At 41.5% G+C, this 21,599-nt stretch overlaps 1 protein-coding gene across 3 annotated transcripts in view; it reads right to left on the bottom strand.

The window, feature by feature from the left end:
- The window catches only part of HSD17B4 (hydroxysteroid 17-beta dehydrogenase 4), a 64,383-nt gene extending 50,043 nt beyond the window's left edge, over positions 1–14,340 (bottom strand). The window contains exons 1-8 of one of the 3 annotated variants that reach the window (XM_027652489.1): positions 14,157–14,340; positions 11,258–11,311; positions 7,033–7,140; positions 6,610–6,669; positions 5,610–5,631; positions 5,458–5,504; positions 4,708–4,792; positions 2,788–2,975 (exon numbers count right to left, since the gene is read on the bottom strand). In XM_027652489.1, the coding sequence (XP_027508290.1) occupies positions 2,788–2,975; positions 4,708–4,792; positions 5,458–5,504; positions 5,610–5,631; positions 6,610–6,669; positions 7,033–7,140; positions 11,258–11,311; positions 14,157–14,325 (733 nt within the window). In that variant the 5' untranslated portion in view covers positions 14,326–14,340. Of the gene's footprint in view, positions 1–2,787; positions 2,976–4,707; positions 4,793–5,457; positions 5,505–5,609; positions 5,632–6,609; positions 6,670–7,032; positions 7,141–11,257; positions 11,312–11,553; positions 11,679–14,156 lie in introns of those variants that run through there. The other 2 variants (XM_027652491.1, XM_027652490.1) reach the window with 2 other exon arrangements.
- Positions 14,341–21,599: the final 7,259 nt, after the last annotated feature.

The raw sequence follows: 21,599 nt of genomic DNA, 5'->3' as shown, positions 1-21,599 counted from the left end.
TTGTCTCCCACAGCATACTCCTGAAAAAGCTGACAGCCCACGGCTTGGACAGGGGCACTCTGTGCTGGGTTAGGAACTGGCTGGAGGGCCGGGCCCAGAGAGTGGTGGGGAACGGTGCTGCATCCAGTTGGCTGCGGTCACCAGTGGTGTCCTCCAGGGATCAGTGTTGGGCCCAGTTCTGTTTAATATCTTTACTGATGATTTAGATGAGGGGATTGAGCCCACCATTAGCAAATTTGCAAATGACATCAAGTTGGGGGGAGTGTCGATCAGCTGGAAGGCAGGAAGGCTCTGCAGAGGGACCTGGATAGGTTGGAGAGTTGGGCTGATTCCAATGGGATGAGGTTCAACAAGGCCAAGTGGAGCATCCTGCACTTTGGCCACAACAACCCCTTTAGTGCTACAGGCTGGGCACAGAGTGGCTGGAGAGCAGCCAGGCAGAAAGGGACCTGGGAGTTTGGACTGACAGGAGGCTGAACATGAGCCAGCAGTGTGCCCAGGTGGCCAAGAAGGCCAATGGCATCCTGGTCTGCATCAGGAACAGTGTGGCCAGCAGGACCAGGGAAGTGATTCTGCCCCTGTACTCAGCACTGGTGAGGCCACACCTGGAGTACTGTGTCCAGTTCTGGGCCCCTCAGTTCAGGAAGGATATTGAGGTGCTGGAGCAGGTTCAGAGAAGAGTAACAAGGCTGGTGAAGGGACTTGAGCACAAGTCCTATGAGGAGAGGCTGAGGGAGCTGGGCCTGTTCAGCCTGGAGAAGAGGAGGCTTAGGGGAGACCTCATCACTCTCTACAACTCCCTGAAAGGAGGTTGTAGCCAGGTGGGGGTTGGTCTCTTTTCCCAGGTAACTATCAGTAAGTCAAGAGGGCATGGTCTTAAGCTGTGCCAGGTGAGGTTTACGTTACATATTAGGAAGAAATTCTTCACAGAAAGGGTAATCAGGCATTGGAATGGGCTGCCCAGGGAAGAGGTAGATTCTCTGTCCCTGGAGGTTTTTAAGAAGAGACTGGATGTGGCACTTAGTGCCACGGTCTAGCAACCATGGTGGTAGTGGATCAAGGGTTGGACTTGATGATGTCTGAGGTCCCTTCCAACCCAGCTGATTCTACGATTCTATGATTTTCAATTATAGCAAAATTTTCCCAGATGAAGAGCTGGGAAAGTTTATCATGAGTACTTCTTTAATAGTAAAACAGAACTAAACAGAAGTTCATTTTCAGAAGTTCCACAAAACCAAAAGAAGATTAATTCCATTTAATATGGCATGTTGTTAGTGCATAACAAAACCCTTAGGCTTTTCCAAAGTATTCCACTTTATGCCACACACTATTTAGTCTCAAAAATTAGGCCTAGAGTGCTATGGTAGAAGTTTAAAAAAACCCAAACAAACAAAAACCACACAAAAGATGCAAACTATATTAAGAGTTCTAGCAAGAACACCACCACGTAGGTCAAGCTGAACATACGAAGTGTGACAATGAAAAATCGTATGTGCTTGCAGACAGCTGAAAACAAATAGGAAAGTACTGACTAAGATAACAAGGATAATTTGATGTGAGATTTGAAAACATTTTTTAAGTTGTGGAGATGTTCAGATCTTTTGAGAGTATTTGAAAATCTGAACATGGAGGAAGGGAGTGAGATAACAAATCAGTTATCAGAGCTCCAAGTATCTTACAGAGAGACCAAAGGATCTCACTTTTCTTAAAATTACTAAGAAAGAAAATTATGAGGTGTTTTTAATCATCCTTTGTAACTTAAATATCTCCAGAAAATTCCAAGTACTGTACCCCATGTTACACTTCAGGAACTCATGGCCGCAAGCTTAATGTATTTGGCTCTTCTGTAAATAGTTGCAATAAATCCCTGAAAACTACAACCTATAGAACTGCTAGATTCATGACTACCTGGATTATTTAGACCTAAACCAGCATACTTTAATCAAACAAAATCAAGCATTTAAACTATACATAATGTACAAAATATACTATTCTCCAATACCTTGTATATCATTCCGAAAAATGTAATTATTTCCTTGGCTTTGAAATCTGCCTATCATCAGGGAAAAGGAGGGTAGAAGGGAAATGAAACAAGCTAATCTATTAGCCTGAAGACCATCTGAGAGCAATTTCCTTTTATAGCCCCTTTTTTCCAAATTATTTTTCTTTTTTCTGGTCATTTGCCAAAGTAATTAGTCAGGCCATTTATCCTAAATTTACACTTTACACACAGCTGTCTCCTAAAATGTTGCTTATACTGACTTCCCAATGCAGTGCTCTGTTAAAACCTGTTCAGACATTCTGAGATTAGTAACTGTGTAATACAGAAAAATAAGGCAACTCAGTTCACTGTTATCTCCTGCTGATCATGAAACAACTAAGTACACACAATGACGCACTGTGCAAAAACTCAGTATTTTGCAATCAGACAATATAGTAACAAGTGCAGACACCTTATGCCCATACCTGATTGCACATCTGATGAAACAAACAAGCCTTTCCACTACTGTAGGAGGATCTTGGAAGAGATTATAATTAAAGAGCCTTGCCACACGAGATTGCTTTTGTAAATGAGAAAACTTGCTTCTTATCTTGTGGCAGAAAATAAGAGTTCCTCACAACAGGTAAAGCAAGTAAGTTGGCAGTTCAGAGACAAAAAGGTAGTGGGAACAATGACTTATCAGAGTGTGAAGTGTGAACGATTTGCATTTTCTGAGAGATAAGAACATTTACTGTGCTTCAATTCACTGAAAAAATATCAGCTCAGGTAGACCTTAAATGATTCACCTTGTGGCATGACGGTCTGAGTCAGCCTGGATCCAGCAGTTGGAGCAATTGTGTTGCAGTGGATGTTGTATTTTCGGCCTTCAACTGCAATTGTGTTTGAAAGACCCAAAAGGCCAAGCTTTGCAGCACTGTAGTTTGCCTGACCAAAGTTTCCATATATTCCAGCAGCTGAGGATGTCATAATTATTCTTAGGGGAGAGGAGAGGAAAAAAATATTAAATTATTTCTTCAACTCATTCAATTCTACACAACAGCATTTTCCAGCTCTGACATTATAGTCTCCATATTCCACAAAACAAAAGCACGCAAGTAAAAAAACATTATTTTTGGTTTTGGCAACAAACAGGTAACTATTTCATGTCTGATGGATAGCAAATATCTGACAAATCCTGAAGCACTGTCAGAGTAGCAGAAAACAAACAAAATCATGAGCCTTTCTGAGTTATACTGCAAAACTAGAAAAGACATTTTTTGACAACAGGGTACGGTATAAAGAAAATTAATTTCATGCTCTCACCGCACTTCAAGAGGCATTATTCTTACAACTAACAAATGGTTTCAGCATTGAGAAGAAAATTACTTTACTGTAAAATTACTTCACTTTAGTATCTCCCTGGTAATATATGAAGATCCATGCTCACAGAATTCACATTCAAAGAATCCTAATGTGCGCTAAACACATGTCAGTAGAAGACAGGAAAGTCTTGCCCTTTGCTGTCCCGACTATTGCTGCGGAGGTGACTGAATTGCTGACATGAAAGCTCTAAAAACACTGCAGTTCATAGCTGGTTTGAGGCAACAAAACATTGTGCTGCATGTCTTCTCACAGACATGAATTCAAAAGAAAAGAGCCTACACCTTCAGTTTTAAAAGAAGCCTTATCAGATTCTGTTCAAATCTACTTGCAAACACACTGAATAGCTGGGATCAACATTTATTTAATTTTTATTATCTGCCTCACTGCGAATAATCCAGTGTTTTTTAGTCTAACTAAAGAGATGTCTTACAAGCGCTGGTTCAATACAATCAAAATGAAAAAAAGCAACAAATTGTGTAAAGTAGGCATTTTGCAGATGGTACATGTCTATTAAAAAACTGCAGAAGCACTGACTACCATTGTTATCTGAGCAAATACAGAAAAGGAGCCAAGGGAAGCATTTTCCCAAACGGATGCAACTCCTAGACTTTAGCCAAGTGTTCTGCCTGCTGATCTTTCCCCTGTCCTCACATTTCCCTGGATAAGAATAAATGTTACTTAGGTCATGGGATAAGAAAACACCTCACACAGTTTTCAACATGTGGGTATGGTAAGACTAATAAAATCACAATGACATTCTGACAAGGAAAAACAACAAAACTGAAAAAAATTAAGAAATCTGATTTCACTGCACTCTTTGCACTAGCAGTAATAGTACCAAGTAATAGTACCAAGACAGACTAAGAACACTCCCATAACTTCTCAGACAAGTACATTTGTCCAAAAGGTTAAAACTAACAAACCAACCAAAAAAACCCATGAAAACCCAACCACAAACAAAAAGAACCCACGACCTACAAGGAGAACAGCATGTACCAATCATTTGAGTAAAAAGAAGCAGGATCAGAATCCCCTGGATGTACAGTAACATCCAAGTAACAAACATTTCTAACCAGCCTCCATGAAAAGAAATGGTACTTTCACAGTTCTACAGCTCCTGTCTCGAATATTCAGAAAAATACATTTAAATACATGGAAAAAACCCCTTTAAACATTTGGCTGGAGAGGTGGAGAGGGGGAATCAGAACTGAACAGGCTTAACATTTTAAATGATTTTGCTTCACCCCTGGAATAGTGAAAGAAAAGGGTGCAAAACTCCTTCACTGTCATGCATCGGTCTGCTATTCCCTACTGAAAAAACAAAACAGAGGACAAATTTTTACCTGCCAAATTTCTGGTTTTTCATGTGATTCCATGCAGCTCGGGTGACAAGGAACGATCCCCTCAAGTGAATTCTATGGATTATATCTAGGAACAAATTAATATCAGTTCAATATTTCCAGGTTTTTTTCTCCCAACTTGAAATAAACCATGTTTCTTCTTCATGACAAAAAATACACTCTCTTCACACTGACACTGGTAATAAAAGACTGGTGTACTTTTTTTTTTTGTTTTTTATTTCAAAATTCCTGCAAATAGGCAGAATTAGACAAAGACTAACAGCAGACAGACCATCTTTGCAAGAGTCTTCTCCACTGGCTTATCAGCACCCTCAATACCATCTCACTGAAGGTTTCACCTTTTCTTCTGTCCCTTGGCACATCAGAATGCTTTCCTCTAGTAAGTTCTGGGTCTTTTAAGCCTGTATAGTATTCAGCCACTCAGTGTTAGTGCTGGGAATGTGTTCTGCTCACAAAAACTATTGTGTATAATTCACATGGCTTTTTTGTATTCCACTCAGCAACTAGGAGTAGTAAGTAAAGCCTTTCTTCCCCTTTGGAACTACATACACCTACCATGCATTGCAGCACAGATTTATTTCGCAAATTAAACACCAGCAGCTTACCACTAAGCTTTCAGGGTAAAAGGCAAGTCTTCCCTGACTTCTCTTCTTTCTTGCTCCAAAGGGAGGAATGTACCTTTCATCTTTCACACAGAAAGCACATTTTAAAGTCATTTTAAAATCAACTCACCCCAGTCTTCATCACTTATCCGAACAAATGAACGGTCTCTTAGGATCCTAAAAGGTAACATTAGGAAAACAAAACAAACAGAAGATGAACAGTTGTTGAAACAAGAGTGATAGTCCACACTCAAACAGGACAAAACCCTCAGGTATACTCACCCAGCATTGTTTATAACAATATCTGGGGAAAAAAAAACGGAAACCAAGTGAATGCACTTATAAACCACAAGCTTGTTTCTACTTTTCTCCCACTTCTAAAAATGTATCTAGACAAGAACACTGCATATATACATCATACTACTATTCTATAGTTCCTTGTCTCTAACAGCGAATCCTACCATTCGACAGTAATTAAGACACAACAATTCAGGACAGTTAAGTCTCAGCCTGCCAACGGGACAAAGCCTGACAGAGAGGTATAGCTGTGAAGTGCCAGCTACCTGGGAATCCAATACCTGCAGGATGCAGCTATCCTGTACAGTTTGAAGCTTGCTTTGAATTCAGAGTGCTCCTGCTCCCTTTGCTGCAGTAAGCCCAAATGATAACCAGAGGAACCACAGAGAAACAAAGCCAATAAAGCAACCTGGATCACAACAATTTTTTGTCAAATATTTAATGAGGTTCCTGTTGGGTTTGATTGTGTGTACTTTAAACCATTCAGCCCTGAGTTAAAATCACAATTAAACAGTGGCAATCACATGCTAAAAAACAAACAATTAATTGTTAGGTAAAATACCTCAAGCTTTTTTTCATTTCTGTTAAAGCATTTTGACTTTATATAAGCAGGAGAGCTTTCAGAGCATGACAGTTGCTTATGCTAATTTTATGCAGCTTGTTATAACACTTGATGGACTCTGGGCTTTGAGACAGAAACTGATAACCATTATCGAAGTTCCAAAATTCTGAAGGGCAGGGAAACAAGTATCATATATTAAGCCTTAAACTTCTGCTAAAAACACACCGGAAAAAAAAAATCAGAAAAGTTGTCCATTCAGATTAAAAGTTGAAAGCCCCTTAATTAGATTTCACAGACCAAGGGCATCAAGAGTTGGTGAATATTATTGTTGTCATCCTGTGCTTCACATACTTGTTGTCAATTGCACTGTTTATAATGACTTTGCCTTGCAAACAAGTTTCAATATGAATTAAGCAATTGTACCTATCCTCCCAAAAGCTTCAAGGGCTGTCTTCACAAGCTTTTCACCATCTTCCACCGAATCTGTAAGAAAAAGGTACAAATTTTCAAATAAAATTAACTGGATATACTGCACTTCCAAGATATTAACAACTAACTCCATGGAGCTAAGAAAAATCAATTCTGTACAACCCCAATACAAACTAAATTCAAATTCAGCCACTATTTGCCTGTGTCCTACAGCAAAACCCACACAGTAAGTCTAAATGGCACAACATTTGCCATTGCAAGAAAAACACAAAGCAAAGCAAGTAAGAATCATCCATCTCCATCCCACATCATATTACATCTATTTAAATTATGTTACTGGCAAGCTAGCAGTAATCCTTTACTAAGCAGTTTCAACTTTTCATTAAGGCATTATACTTGTCTGGAAAAATAACATACCATAATTGGGTACTGCTTTCCCTCCTTTTGCTCTGATTTCGTTGACGACTTTGTCAGCAGCTGAGGAGCTCTTGCCATATCCCTTGAAATCACCTCCAAGATCATTCACTATGCATGACAAAAAAATGAATTTTTCATTGTTAAAACTCAAGACTTCATGCGCTGTCCTTACCTCATTATCATGCCAGAAGTTATAAGGAGTATTAATAAAGTACCTGGATATTACTGAAAATCTCAGACGACTAGAAAAGAATAGTAGGACACATGATAATTTTTTTAAAAACTAGTGTAACATATGTTATCCCTTTTTATTTTTAATAACATGGAAAGCAGAGGATTTTTTTCCCCCGTGCTGCACCACACATTCAACTTGTCTGCCTGGCCCAGGCTACTTGTGTAATTGTGTTGTAGTTCTGAGATTAATATCTAGAATACATACCAATCATAGGTGCTTTATTCTGGTCTTTTGTCACACTGCTCTAACTATTGCATGAACTGTAAGCAAAACTGGGAAGACTTTGTTCCTGTTTAATAGAGTAGCTAAATTGTAACTAGTTAGCTTCACTACAGAAGAGATCAAGCAGTCTGAACAAAGCGAGAAGTGTCTGCTCTGGATCTTCAGATCCTGCTCCTGTGGGATAAGAGGGCCACCTGGCACACAGACATGCTTTGTTTCCAGGTTGTTCTCAGTACTGGGGCACACATCATTAATGGTGGTAGTTGTAATGTACCATCACCACTCGTTGCTGCACTGCTGCTGTATTTGCACTTCTCACCAACTTAAAGAATTCAGCAGGGGACAAAAACACTCCCCAAAACCCTGAACATTATATTGGAACAAAGAATTTCGAAAAATGTTAAGAAGTATGTTTAAACAGGTGCAAAATGAAATTGTAAGAAAGCCAGAATTGACTGAATTTACATGCAAAAATGGTATTTTGCTAAACGGTCTTTCACTATGGCAAACTCCAGCTTTGTGCCTCCTAACTTCTTAGAAGTCCTCAAGAAGCCAGACACAGTGAAATCCACAAAATATGCAAGATATTCTTGCTAATTTTGATGATGACAAACAGCAATTGTAATTCTGCTGTATCATCACAAAATGAAATAAATCCATTTTTTGCCTTTTTTTTTTTAACTCTCCATATAAGCAGGAATATGGCTTGCATGACACATGACAAAATCATTCTCTATTACCCAGACAAAGAAAGTCTCACATGAAATCCTGTCTTCATCTTTGTCTGCAGCACAAGAGAAATGCAGAAACACTGTAGAAAATTTATATGAGTAAATGAAAATGCCAAAGCCCAGAAGAAGTGAGCATGTAGAGGGGAGGGACACGACAACAAAAAACCCCAACCAATTAACAACAAACCAAACCCAAAACACACCTAGCCTGAAGTAGGAAGAATTAAGGCAGAACACCATGCTATGGTCAAGTACAATAACAGATTGTGCAAAAAAGAAAGGAGACAGAATCTCCCAGTTAAATAGATCAATATCTAACCATCCAAACATGCAGCTAGCACAATTCAGGTGAGGCATTAGGGAAAATTTCCAAGTGTAGTGAAGCTTTAGGATAGGCAACACAGGCAGGCTACTCAGTCTGCAACATAACATGATATTAAAGGAAAGCGAGTCAGGAACAGCACTAGAATTTCTAATTTCTCCTGGGAAATAAGAGTGGACAATTTTGTGGTAAACATTTACACAAAACATTCAGTCTTATTAAGACGTTAAAACCTAAGACAAAACTTACATGTGTTTACCCTTCACTTCATTAGCAGTTTGCTGACAAAAAATTAAATATTTCGGAAAATTTTCAGAGGCAGTAAAGTACCTTCGGCTGAGCGCAGGCATTGACAGAGTTGAAGCAAAAATGAGTATGAAAGAAAGAACTGAGCTATTCTAGGCTTTGAAACAGACCAATAACAGTATTTTAAGCTCAAACTTTCCATCACGTAATTTCCAGTTGAAAACATCCAGTAGAAAAGAGCTGGAGACCACAGCAGTTGTGACAGAGCTTGGTAATAGTCTGAATCTCAGAGAAGAATTCCTATAAGGCTATGAGTGTGAGCAGCAGAAGCGTGAAACAGCTGGTGCTGAGGACCTGACATCTACAGCTCATGTTTCTTTTTGCAAAACAACCCAGCTCATTTCTTGCTGTATTCTGGTGTGATAAATCTAACACACACAAGGAACACTGTAGATGTGCTGCTAAGTTGCATTTTCCAGTCTGTTTTTAAAGGGAACTCCACTCATGCAACCGAAAACCATTCCACAATGTGAACAAAAGTACAAATAAGATACATATCAGGGGAGATGCTTCAAAAGCATTACTCTAAACTAAACTAAAACAGCAACACAGAAGAGCTCTCAGATAGACTGGATGAAACCACAGGTTGCGGCATAACAGATTGCCAGACAAAAGCAAAGCATCCCTTCCTCCCTCTTCCAACTTTTTCTGATGAGAGGCATGAAGGAGACAAAGCATGACAAAAAAAGGTGGCAGCAGGCAGCCTTTGGGTGATGAGAAAAGGAGTGTTTCCACCTGGGTTGCTCTTCTCAGTCTAACCACATCAACAGCAAGTCACTCAGAGAGGAGATGTGGGACTGGGCAGAAAAGCTGCCGTGTTCTTCCAGGGCATTTGATCACTGTTCTTACAACATACCTTCATTTCCAGAACTTAGAACATGGAACTTGTTTAAAGAGACATGGCACGAGTCTCACGTCTGCTTGAGTTTAACAAAATCACATTTACACAAATAACTTCTAAACTCTATGAAGTCAGAATCATAAGAGAACAAAAGAGACAAATGCAAGCATTTAGAGGTAATTGCACACTGTGGGAAGAGGTGAAGTGCAGTGCAGTTTCCAAAAGGAAACAAGAAGTTGCCCTTACAGTCAATTCTTAACTTACTGATATAGCTATTATGCAATAAGGTCAAGAGATATAGGATTATTAGCTGTGGTTAGGCAATACAATACATTTTCTTTCAGATCCTTCTGGTAAGTCAGAACACCACTAGCTACACAGAGTCAATCAAAACATTTGGGCTGCTTTAGTGACATAAGAGAACCCAACGTGAAGTACTCACATCTCTAGTAAATAAGACAAGTATTAAAGATGGCGACTACCACAAAAAAAAATTACCTAGATTTTTTTAAAGTTGTCTACGCACATATATTGATATACACATATATATGATATTAAACCAATGAAGTAAAGCAAAATAATTTTTATGAAATTTTGTAAACCGAAATTGCAATTTTCATTAGAAAACTAAACACTAGTCAGCAAGTTCTTGTTGATAATCTCTTCAAACATTTAACCTTGAACTTATCAACAATACCTGTACAAATTCATTCACAGGCAGCCAAATCATAAAATCATAGAATCATTTAGGTTGGAAAAGTATTTTAAGATCAAGTCCAGTCGTTAACCTAAAATGCCAAGTTCAGCACTAAACTCTGTCCTTAAGTGCCACATCCACACATCCTTTAAATATGTCAGGGGTGGTCACTCGACCACCTCCCTGGGCAGCCTGTTCCAGTGCCTGACAACCCTTTCACTGAATAACTTTTTCTTAACAGCCAAACTAAAAATGGCAATGCCGACTGCCAGCAAGTGCCCAAGAATATAACCTAACCTGCAGAATCACCATGTGATGCAGCATTTTTCAGAACTAAAGATGCCCTGAGAAGGTTCAACCAAGGGACTACAAACCCATCAGAAATCCTTTTACTGAGAGCTATTTGTCACTGTCACAGGGACCAGATGGCTCTTCTGTCCCACGAGCTGCAGAAAGAAACAATGCTACTGATACTGAGTTACACTCCAGCAAATTCTTTTCTGGGAGAAGATACTATAACAAATTCACCTATTCAAATGGTCATATTGGAAGACTCTAAGCAATATTCATGTAAGACAACACTCTCTGGCCACAAATCATGGTAAAGAGTGGTATGCATAGGTGAAAGTCAAATCTGGGAAATGATCTGACTCAAACTGGCTTTCCAGCAAAGATAAGCCCACGGAGAAACTTCTGCAGCTTGTTTCATAAGAAAGTAAGGCTTAGAAGCAAAAGTTAAACAGCAAAAGATAAGACAGAAAACCATTAAATAACAAAGGTTACTGTCAAAAAGGCCATGGACAGTTGAATGCAAGCTATGTGAAAAGGCAAAGGTTATTGTCTAGATCAAGTTAGCTAGCATAAAACTTACCAACTACTGAAGCTCCTCTTTCAGCAAAAGCCAGAGCATAGGCTCTGCCCAAACCTAGGTTAAAAAAAAAAAAAATTAAAAACAAGTGTTTTCTGGATTACAATTCAGACAAAAGCTAAACAAAAATTAATCGCATAAAGAAAAATGCACCAATTCAACACAAACACCTTCAACATTCAAAGTAAAACATTATTTCCCCCAGGAGTTCAAAGTTTTTCATAAGTACAAAACTTGGAAGTATACAAAGAGGTAAATTGTAGACAAAACCTCCAGTCAAGAGAAAAAAAAAAACAAACCATGCTTACTCCTTGTTACTGCATTCAACAGAACCATCTGGGAAAGCTGCTGTCCAGTTTGTGCTTGTGACAGAAAAATACATTTGAAAGGAAGAACGTTTAATGTCCTGATTTAACAGTGAAGAAGGAGTGGATGGTTCAAGTTAATTAATTACGCTCTAAGTGAATAAGCTACTTCTCTGGTTAAAGTTAAGATTTGAAAAAGAAACTGAACAAAATTTAACTGTGATTCAAGATGTATTGACAAAATCGTCTGGATACAAAGGAATGCCTAATACTTCAATTAACCAGGCACATACACAGTTTGCCTATGGTAACAGAAGACTGTCAATTCTGCATTACATACAAAACAAGGGTCTTGCACCTTTACTCTGGCCTAGATTCTAGTTGTGTTAGACGTTAGTTATTTGTTACAATAAATCATTTCTAGATTATATCTGTACCAATCAAACTTATTGAGATCAATGACACTGATCCTTTTTTAATTAATTTCAAAAGAAAAAGAAAATTTGAATGATCAAGTGACGATCAGTCAGAAAAAAGTTTTTCAGAGTGCAAAGAGTGTCTACTTGGCCCTCACCAGAACATTCAAAGCCAGCTCTAAAAAGAAAAAATGGGGGGAAAAAAATCAGAACTGTTTGGACTGTTTTGAAACACAGTAATCTTACACCAATAAATCGAAAATTCCTTTAAGACTCTCTTGACCCTCTGCAGTGGAGAGTAACACACGCGAGGTGCATATACTTCCACTGCCTCATGCAACTCAATTCCAAGAAAACTTTTTTCGTTGTTTTGAAAAGCCACACAACTGAGAAGTGCACAAAACCCAGACCATGTTATATGTGCTGGCATTCTCAATTGGTCAGCAAGGACTGAATGTTTAAGAATCAAAACTAATTTAAAAAAAAAAAAAAAGGCTGAATTGCATGAACAATGATAATGCTGCATGACAGGCAGGAACAGTAATTCACAAGAGATTTGCCTAAAGTGAAAAGAAACTACTGCATTTTAGATGCCTGCCTATGTGAAAACAGGCATCTGTTAAAACAAATCTGTTAAAACAAATTAGTGCTCCAGATGTTTAAATAAATTCCCAGCTCTGATCTGTGCAGCAGCATCCAATCAAAAAATGAATGTTGAAAAATAATGTTAATAGCAGTAAAGTCTAACTACAGTGTTGTGAACTAAATAAAAGCAAAACAAGAACTAACTGAATTTAATAGGGCTTCCCTAAATTTAAATAATCACCTATTAAAAACCTATTATGAAATAAAACATACAAGATGAGTTTTTTCTGTTAACAAACAACTTTCAAGCAGTCTAATACTAGAATTACAAGGGTAACCACACCCACACTTATGACAAGCAATTTTTACTCAGTGTAGTGCTTTTCAGAAGCTTTGTTATTATCAAAGTGGCTTTGTTTTGCTATTACCAAAGGTGTTAACCTGTTTTTTTCAGTGAGACTTGCTATACAGGGAGAAGCACATAAATACAGGTCTGATAAAAGTGTGAAAACACCATAAACATCTGGCCTGAATTATGTTCACACTAGTCACCTTCAGGAGCATGGACTGTTCAGTGCTTTCCACAACATCATCTTCACATCATCGAATTAGGCCCCCAAAATGACAACTCTGGCTATGTGCAGCTCCACAAAATGAGAGCAAAACTTTGCTGGGGGAAGAGTGGAACCTAGAATAAGCTCCTTTACCAGCTCATCACAAACATAAACTTTGCCTCTCGCCCAATGGATACACCGACAGCTCGTATATTTACTCAAGTCTCACAGCAGGTAAAGGTCAAGCATGCGTGCAGAGGAAGAAGAAAAAATAATAGTAAAAGGGGAAAAAATAAATAACAAAACCCCAAACAAACAGCCCCACACCACAACAACAAATAAAAAACGTTTCGCTGGCAAAACCAAGCATTCTATTGCAAATCCACTTCCCTGGAGAGGCCAGGCCTGTAGACCACCAACATCGCAGGCCAGCCCTGCCGGTGACAGAGGGCTGTCCCCACCCTCTCCCCGCTCTCCTGCCCTCTCCCACGTGCCTCCAGGCCGGCTCCCGGGAGTAACGAGGGTAGGGAAGGCACAACAGGTGGGCGGCTGCTTTCCGCAGCACCGCTGGCACCCGCAAAGCGCCGCTGCAACAGCGCAGTGCCAAACCACGCGGGCACACGCGTCAAGTCACCGGGGCCAAGGCACAACTGGAAGGGACCAGGATACGAGGACATCCATGACCGACGGGGCGCTGCTCCCCCCGTGTGTTTAAAGAGCGGAAATCACGCGTTCGGGCGCAGCACCGGCGGGACAAGTTTCGGCGGTGCCGGGGCTCGGCTCGAACCGAGGGCAGCAGGATCCACAGCCGTGACCCCTGTGCAGCCTTGGCACGGCCGGGACTGGCGCTGACAGCGCCTCGCTCGCAGCCTCGCTTCTCTTTTCTAAGGGAAACAACCTGCCTGTCCCCGGCCAAGCCCGACTGGCCGCCCCGGGGGCAACTGCGACGGCCGCGGGCAGCGCTGGCTGCGCGGAGCCTGCAACGCCGGCCCTCCCCGGACAGTCCCTCCCGCGGGTGCGAGACCCCCGGGCCGCCGCTCACCTCCTCCGGCGCCGGTCACCAGCACCACCCGCCCGTCGAAGCGCAACCCCGCCGCCGCCATCGCTCCGCTGCCCCGGCCCGACTGCGCTGCCGGCCCGGCCCGGCCCCGCCTGCGGGCGGGACGAGGCGAGACACGGAGGGGAGGGACCGCGCGTGCGTCGGCTCCCATCGCCCGCTGGGAAGTGTAGTGTGGGACGGAGGGAAGGGGAGGGAGAGCAGGGGAGGGAGAGCGCGGCCGCGGTGCGTGGGCGGTGGTGCCCGGGCCCAACCCCGCCCCGTCCTGCTTTCTCACGGCGCTTGTGAAAGGCGGAGAAGGATCCCGCCAGTCCTGCTCCTCCCGCAGGCCTATCCACGTGTGTCTGAAGGGGCCATAGCCAGGCCGAGTGGATTGCGAGACCCTGGTGCTCTGGTGTAAGACATCACGCCTCCGTTTAGAGTTAATCTATAGTTGTTAATCTTACGGTTTGTGTTGTGTAACTATTTTTTGCTCTATTTACTATTTCCCAATCCAAATCACTGTCTGTGGGAACTCTCTGTATCGAGCCATTAATGTGAAATACGCCGCCCTTTCCCGTCCCGTATTTTGGCAGCCCGTGTGCGGGAGGCGGTGCTGGGTGCGGCTGTCCGGCTGTCTGGGGGGAGCTGCAGAGGGGCCCCCGTGAGGAGAGGCCTGGGCTGCCCCGGGCCAGGCACAGCATTCCCGCCGGCTCCCATGGACCGGGCACGGCTCAGACCCTCGGGTGCTGGTTCCTATCCGGGAACGTGTTTAAGAAACTATAAAACCCACTTTGCAGCAGTTGTGGGAGAGAAGAGAGAACGCTGAGGAAGAAGCAGCCCTGCCAAACCCCAGGTCAGCAAAGGAGGAGTGAGAGCAGGTGGTCCAGGTGCAGGAGCACCTGTCCCTCTGCAGCCCATGCAGGTCCGCGCTGGAGCAGGTTTGCTGGCAGGACTTGTGACCCCACCTCCCGAAGGAATGCACCCTGTGGGAGGGACCCACGCTGGAGCAGTTCATGGAGAACTCCAGCCCGTCGCAGTGACCCCATGGTGAAGCAAAGGAACACGAGTAGCAGAATGCATTGTATTTTGTCGAACCAGATAGTGGGTTAAATAGAATAAACACACTTAATCATTATATTATTGCAGGTGTGGTGTAGTGTGACAACATTATTCAGAATGTCATTGTACTGGAGTTTCATAGGGCCACTGCTCTATCCCTCAGCAGTAGATCTAGTAAGGATTTTCCAGTATTACCCACCAGTTCCAGCAGTTACAAGTATTGAGGCCATGTTGCTGAGAATACAGCTGTGTTGGGTAGGACACGTCTCCAGGATGAAGGACCATCGCCTCCCTAAGATCTTGCTTTATGGTTAACTTGCCACCGGCTGCCTCAAGAGAGGAGCCCCAATGAGAAGATACAAGGACTCACTGAAACAACATCTCAGCCTTGGCCATATTGATCTTCATCACTGGTCTACTCTGGCCTCAAATCGGGAGGTCTGGAGACACACCATCTATAACGCTGCTGCTTCCTTTGAGAAAGCACGCAGGATCACTCTCAAGGAGAAAACACAGTGCAGAAAGAATTATGTCTTGCCGATACCACTGTGGTGGTTTGGGCTAGGTCTTCCTTGGTGACCAGTTTGTAACCAAGGAAGGGTCTAGATTTACCCAGTATTCCGTACGATTTTTACGTAAGCCAGACTATAAGAAGAAAGGAGGAGAGGCCTTCGCTCTCTTTCCTTCCGGCGGCTCGGAGGTGCAGGTTCCCTGCTGTTGAGTCTGTCATGTTGGGGAGCGAGGCCTGGTAAGGCCTTGTCGACCTTGGGAGGCGGAGGTTGCCGGTGATTGTCCCGGAGCAACTCTCGGTTGTCCCAAGGAGAGTGGTGGGATATTTCTTTGCTAACTCTTTAGTTACTAGATCTCGGGCTACTGATTGGGATATATATATATATTTTATTTTGGTTTTGTTCCCTTTCCCTTCCCCCTTCCCTTTCCCTTGTGAAATTGTATATATTTTAATTGTATATAATTGTAATATAAGTGTAAATATATTTATATATACCACTTTAGCTGTCTCTCTCTCGTTTCGGGTTTTCTTGGTTGTTTTTCTCTCTCTTCTCCCTGAGGTTTTGGGGGGGGGGGGGGGCTTTTTGGGAGGGTTTGGGGCTTTGGAGGGGGGCCGCTTCAAAACATATTAACCACCTAAGGAGTCTTTCTGCTGTGCCTTTTGCAACTGGACTTTTGCAACAAATTGGCCTTTTTAGCCACCAGCACACTTGTAACAAATGTGGGTAGAGCCCTTCCCAAATCTTTGTTCTCGAAGCCTAGCCATGGAAATCCACAGCCTAGCCATGGAAATCCACCAATTCAGACGATGACAAACTTTATCTGAACTAAGGAGAGGGATCTTATGGAGCTATTAATTCTTACTCTTTCCCTCTCCTGGCTGACTACTCATGAGAGCAACATGAGCCTGTGGGAGCTGTAAACTCCCTGCTCCTTTGCATTGTCTGCCTTAAATCTAAGGGGTGTCCGAGGAACAGAGGATTGTGTAAGGAACACACAGAATTATGTTGCTGGAGAAATCGCCTACATACTCCCTCTGCACAGATGAACTTTAATTCATGATTAACCTTTCTTGTAAAGTTTGGAATACTTCTGGAGCTAACAGAAAGAAAAATTACTTCTGGAGCTAACAAGAATAAAAACTGTTTTTGCTGTGTGTTTATCTTCTTGGCTGTTAATGCTTTACTGTCTACACTAAAGAGAGGCGATAGGTACCTGAGTACAAATACCTGTTTGGTGACTTCCAAAATAGAATAAACTGTCATTTCTGACCTCAAATGTAGCATTCGCTCTTCAGAAACAGCAGAAACAGAGACGTGTTGCCTGTGATTTTTATGACACAGTTCGGCTTGAAGGAGGAAGCTGCGTGGGTTTGAATACTCCAGCTGCAACTTACACTTTGGGCACTGGAGGGAGATCGTGCTACAGTAAAACTGCCCCACGTAACCCACATATCACAGGTACCGCCCACAGGGAAACTACTGGAAATGACCGAAAAAATTTCTGGAGGCAGGCAAGGGAACATAGATCAGATGAGCAGTTTACAATAAATCACAAGCTTTAACTGTGGGAAACATCGTTGAATGTGTGCAGAAACAACCCATTGCACTGTATTATTCTGTCACAGCACAAAATACCCTCACAACTAATTAAACTTCTAAAGTTTGTCTATTGCATTTGAATGCAGCTCAATAGAAGAGCAAATTTCCCAGCAGTGAGAGGTCCGGTGCAGTTGGCTGTGTATTGTAGAGAGAACATCACTGATTGCGGTTTGTCCGTTCGATGCTTAACAGTAGGAGGAAGCTGTTTCCCTGAGGTGGGCAGAGCTGTGAGTCAGTTTGCAATTGCTCTTCCTGAGGAAATAACAGATTGAGCTCACAATCATCTGTGAGCTTTGGTTCAGCCTCAACACTCAATATTTTGTTTATCGTTGCTACAGTGAGAGACTGGGCTCCCACCTGGAAGAAGAAAAGGAAGTCTCCAGGACGAGAATGGCGCTGGCTGCTGTGAGAGCAGCACCTACTTCAGACTGGAAATACCCACAAGGACTGAGTGGTCATCCTTACAGTATCAATTTTACTTGCATAATCCCCTAATAATCATATCAGTCTAAAGCAGCATAGTCCTGTGGGCACTTCTATAAACAAATCTTAAGACAAATTGGTTCATTTTCAGTGCTGTTTCTGTCCAGCACTGCATCTCACATGACCTTGAACAAACCTTTTCGGCTCTAGCCTTTCACATTCCATACCCTTCTATCTTCCATTTTTTATAGATAATAGGACAGGATTTATTCTTCAATTTGCCTGGAAGCTAGTGGTAAAATCAGTCCCTGAGGTACTTCTATAGCAGAATTTGTTCTTTAGTTACCTAATAAACAGGCTTTGTTAACAAGTCATGATCTTTTATAGTTTCCTCATTTTTGTGCATAGACTGGGATTAGAACGAACAAAGAGCTTGCACTTAAAAACAAAACAGAAAAAAAAAGAGTTTCCTCAATAGATTGCGGATTTTTTTACCTGTAAGACACAAAAGAAAGTGTAGAAGAGTAATAGTATGTCTCTTCTATATTTTATGTTTTGAAAGTGAAACTTGTCTATATTAAAAAGATCCAAAATACAAAGAACCACTCAGAATTGAAAGGTTTTTGAACCTAAAAGTTCCCTTTAACAGTCAGTAGTGCTTTGTTCCAGAAGTCATACAGCTATCAGAAAATAACTGCATCAGTCTGAAACAAGATATGAGGGTACTGCTGGTGACCAAAGTGGGGTGATGGCAGGTGGAAACATGAACAGAGTAGGTGTCAAGCCACATATCAGTAGCAGGTGTCATACCAAGTTTTCAATGAGTGGGAGATGAATAGCAGGATATCCACAGTCCAAACTCAGCCAGAGGATTTAAACTGGTTGAAACTGGTAATGAAATAAGTGAGTTCAAAAAGGAGGGCCAAATTTACTTTATCTCTTAGTGAGCAGTGTGAACTAACATATATTTGTCACTAACATTCTTATCAACATATGAGACATTTTACACCAGGAAAAAATTGCCAAAAACCCCATGCAGTACCCTGTAATACTGAATGAGATCATGGGTTTTTTTCTGTTATGCTTTAATGCCCAGAGCAGTAAGTTCTTTTATTAACAGTGAATTTTCATGTTGTGCACTGAAACAAATTTGGCGTATGTCCTAACGTCATTCTTTTGACTAGGTTAGATAATTCAGTTGTGCTTTTTTGAGTCTTTTATAAACTAGGGGTTGCATGTGTTGTGGATACTGCAGGAGTCTTAATTCCATTGACAATGTGTTCTACTGTCTGCTAGTGGAGATGGTGAGCACCTTGGAAACTTTTATTCAAGGGGAATAAAAGAACTATCTGGCTTGCTTTTACTCTGTATTTTTTAATATTGGTAAAAGAGCTGTTTGGATCATAAGGCTCCTTTTCAAGTACTTTATTTGCTTTCTAAATGGTTTTGCTCATGGAGATTAGCAAAGGCCTATTCACTGGGAAAAAAGATTTCTTTACAAACATGAGTGAAGAGGGCTACCAGATGTTTGTTGCCACGACCAAGAACTAGATATTGAATTGATGTTAAAAACCATAGCACCCTCCACTGAACACTGTAAAAGCATGGCCTCCACCAGATGGTACCTCCCCACAGCCTTTATGCTTGTAGAAGTTCCTGAGTTTTGGAGACACATGTTTTTTGCTGTGACTGAGGGTGCCTTGCTTGCAGCCAGGTCATCCTCCCATTTCCTCTCTCTCTCTGCAGCCATCCTCCAGCTGCCAGTGCAGAGAGGTCATTGAGAGGTCTCAGCACTGAGCTGGTCACATATGTTCATCTTAAAAAAACAACTGTATGGCCCAGCTCACTGTAGTAACTACTCTCTGAGTAAAAGTGTTTAGACAAAACTACTGATCTTGATCAGGTGTACAGTCCAATGTGACAGAACCCTCTGCTGTGGAATTCTTAGTAGTTAGAATACAATGTTTCTACTGATTCCTTTCTTCTGCAGGAACAGCATATAGTAGTTTCCATTCCAGCTTGCGTTTTCTTGTCTTTATTTTTCTGAGACCCTATAGCAATTATTAAGTGGGTTTTTTCTTGCTATTGAATCCATTGTTTGTCACTCTCAATACTTGAAAAGCAGCTTTCCTGATGATGACGAACAACCTACTGTGTAGTTAACAGTGCACATATTCTTATGCACCAACTGCAAATGTAAATGCAAACATTTTTATAGCTGTTGTCAACAACCCACATCACAGGAGGTCTCATATCCCTGTTTTGGCAAGAAACATTATTTTGGCATTTGTTGCACATACCACTCAATCAAGTGGAAAATCCATGCAGGGGGCACAAGCAGAGCACTATGGAAGCTCTCCATTTCATTCCATCAGAGACTTAGGATTTAAGGGAGACCGAAGCCCTGGGTCAGTCAGGGCTTGGGGGACTGCTGAGCAGGTATGTAGTAACACAGTAGTAGAACAAACTCGTGAAGCAGAAACTAGTTGTGTGTGCACATCTACAGCTTTGAAAATGCATCCTGTGGAGAGATATTAGGGAGGTGCCAGCAAAAGGTTATGGTGTTACTCCCATAACACAACCGCTCTATTTCACTCTAAGTGATTTGTCATGAAAACTCTATTACCTTGGTCCCCTTGAAAAAAAAAACAACAAAAAAACAACAACAACAACAAAAAAACAAAACAAAACAAAACAAAACAAAAAACCAAAAAAAACAGAGAAAAGAGACAGAATAAAACCCTACATGGACTAAAGCAAAAACTAAAACAAGAGGTAAAACAAAAACTAAAACAAGAGGTAAAAAGACTAGCAAATAACCATATGTTGCATTCTGTGGAAATCAGATGCATATTGGCACTACTACCAAGTTACAAGTGAACAGACTCTACAGACGAACCGAATCTTTAATGAATAGATGGAAGACTTGAAATGCCTCTTGAGAAAACTGATTTGGTGGAGTTGCTTCTGAATTAACAGCCATATTGAGCTTTAGAACAGCCAAAAATTCCATGATGTTCTGCTTGTAGAATAAATCCAGGCAGCTCCTTTAATGACCACAAAGTGTGCACAAACGATAAGCTACTTTTGTGCTTATCTAAGCACAAATAGGGTACTTTATATATATATATAAGGTACTTTTGTGCCTTCTAAAATGGCCTCTTCTCTCAAGCTGCTACCAAGGGCATTCAACAGTTCTTACTCCCAATGTTACAGAAGATTTCTCTGTACACAAAAGTACATATATATTCATTTCAGTAGAGTTCCAGTTATCTCTCAGGAATACCCATTCTGCCAGCATCCACTCTAACCATACTAAAAATGCAAATGAAAGCCAAACAACATGGTTTCAAATTGACTATATTCTGTGATGAGAATTCCTTCCTAGCCTGCAGTAAAGAGCAATTTTACTCAAGAATACATGAAGTATGGAATAGCCCTCTATGTAGGAACAAGATGGAGAACAGCCAGTTAACAAAGTAACAACATAAACACCTTTTCCTGTAGTTTGCTTGTGTTCCTCTCCAGCACTTGCTTTGCTAATCAGAAATGAGGTGGGAAGTAGGAATTCCCCAGCCAAAGTTCTCCCAACTCCAAGCAGTAGTAAAGACTCGTTTTCTTTGATAGTGTTGAATAAAGGGCCTCCTTCCCTGTTTCTGTATTTTGTAGCACAAGCTTCTCAGTTCTAGCTTTGGGGTGAACTGTAGATTGCAGCGTCATAGGATACTGAAACTGTAGGCTTAAACATATTGTCTTATTAGCCAAAGTCAAATGTCTGTGCTTACACTAGGCAGTAGTCCTTATCACAGTGTGGATGGCAAAGCAAACTTAATGAGACCTTTGCCTGATCACA

Source organism: Corapipo altera, unplaced genomic scaffold, assembly GCF_003945725.1.
Source record: "Corapipo altera isolate COAL_440 unplaced genomic scaffold, ASM394572v1 61286, whole genome shotgun sequence".
Classification (NCBI taxonomy): Eukaryota; Metazoa; Chordata; class Aves; order Passeriformes; family Pipridae; genus Corapipo; species Corapipo altera.
The sequence above is the reverse complement of the archived record's forward strand: the minus strand, read 5'-3'. Positions and strand labels throughout refer to the sequence as shown.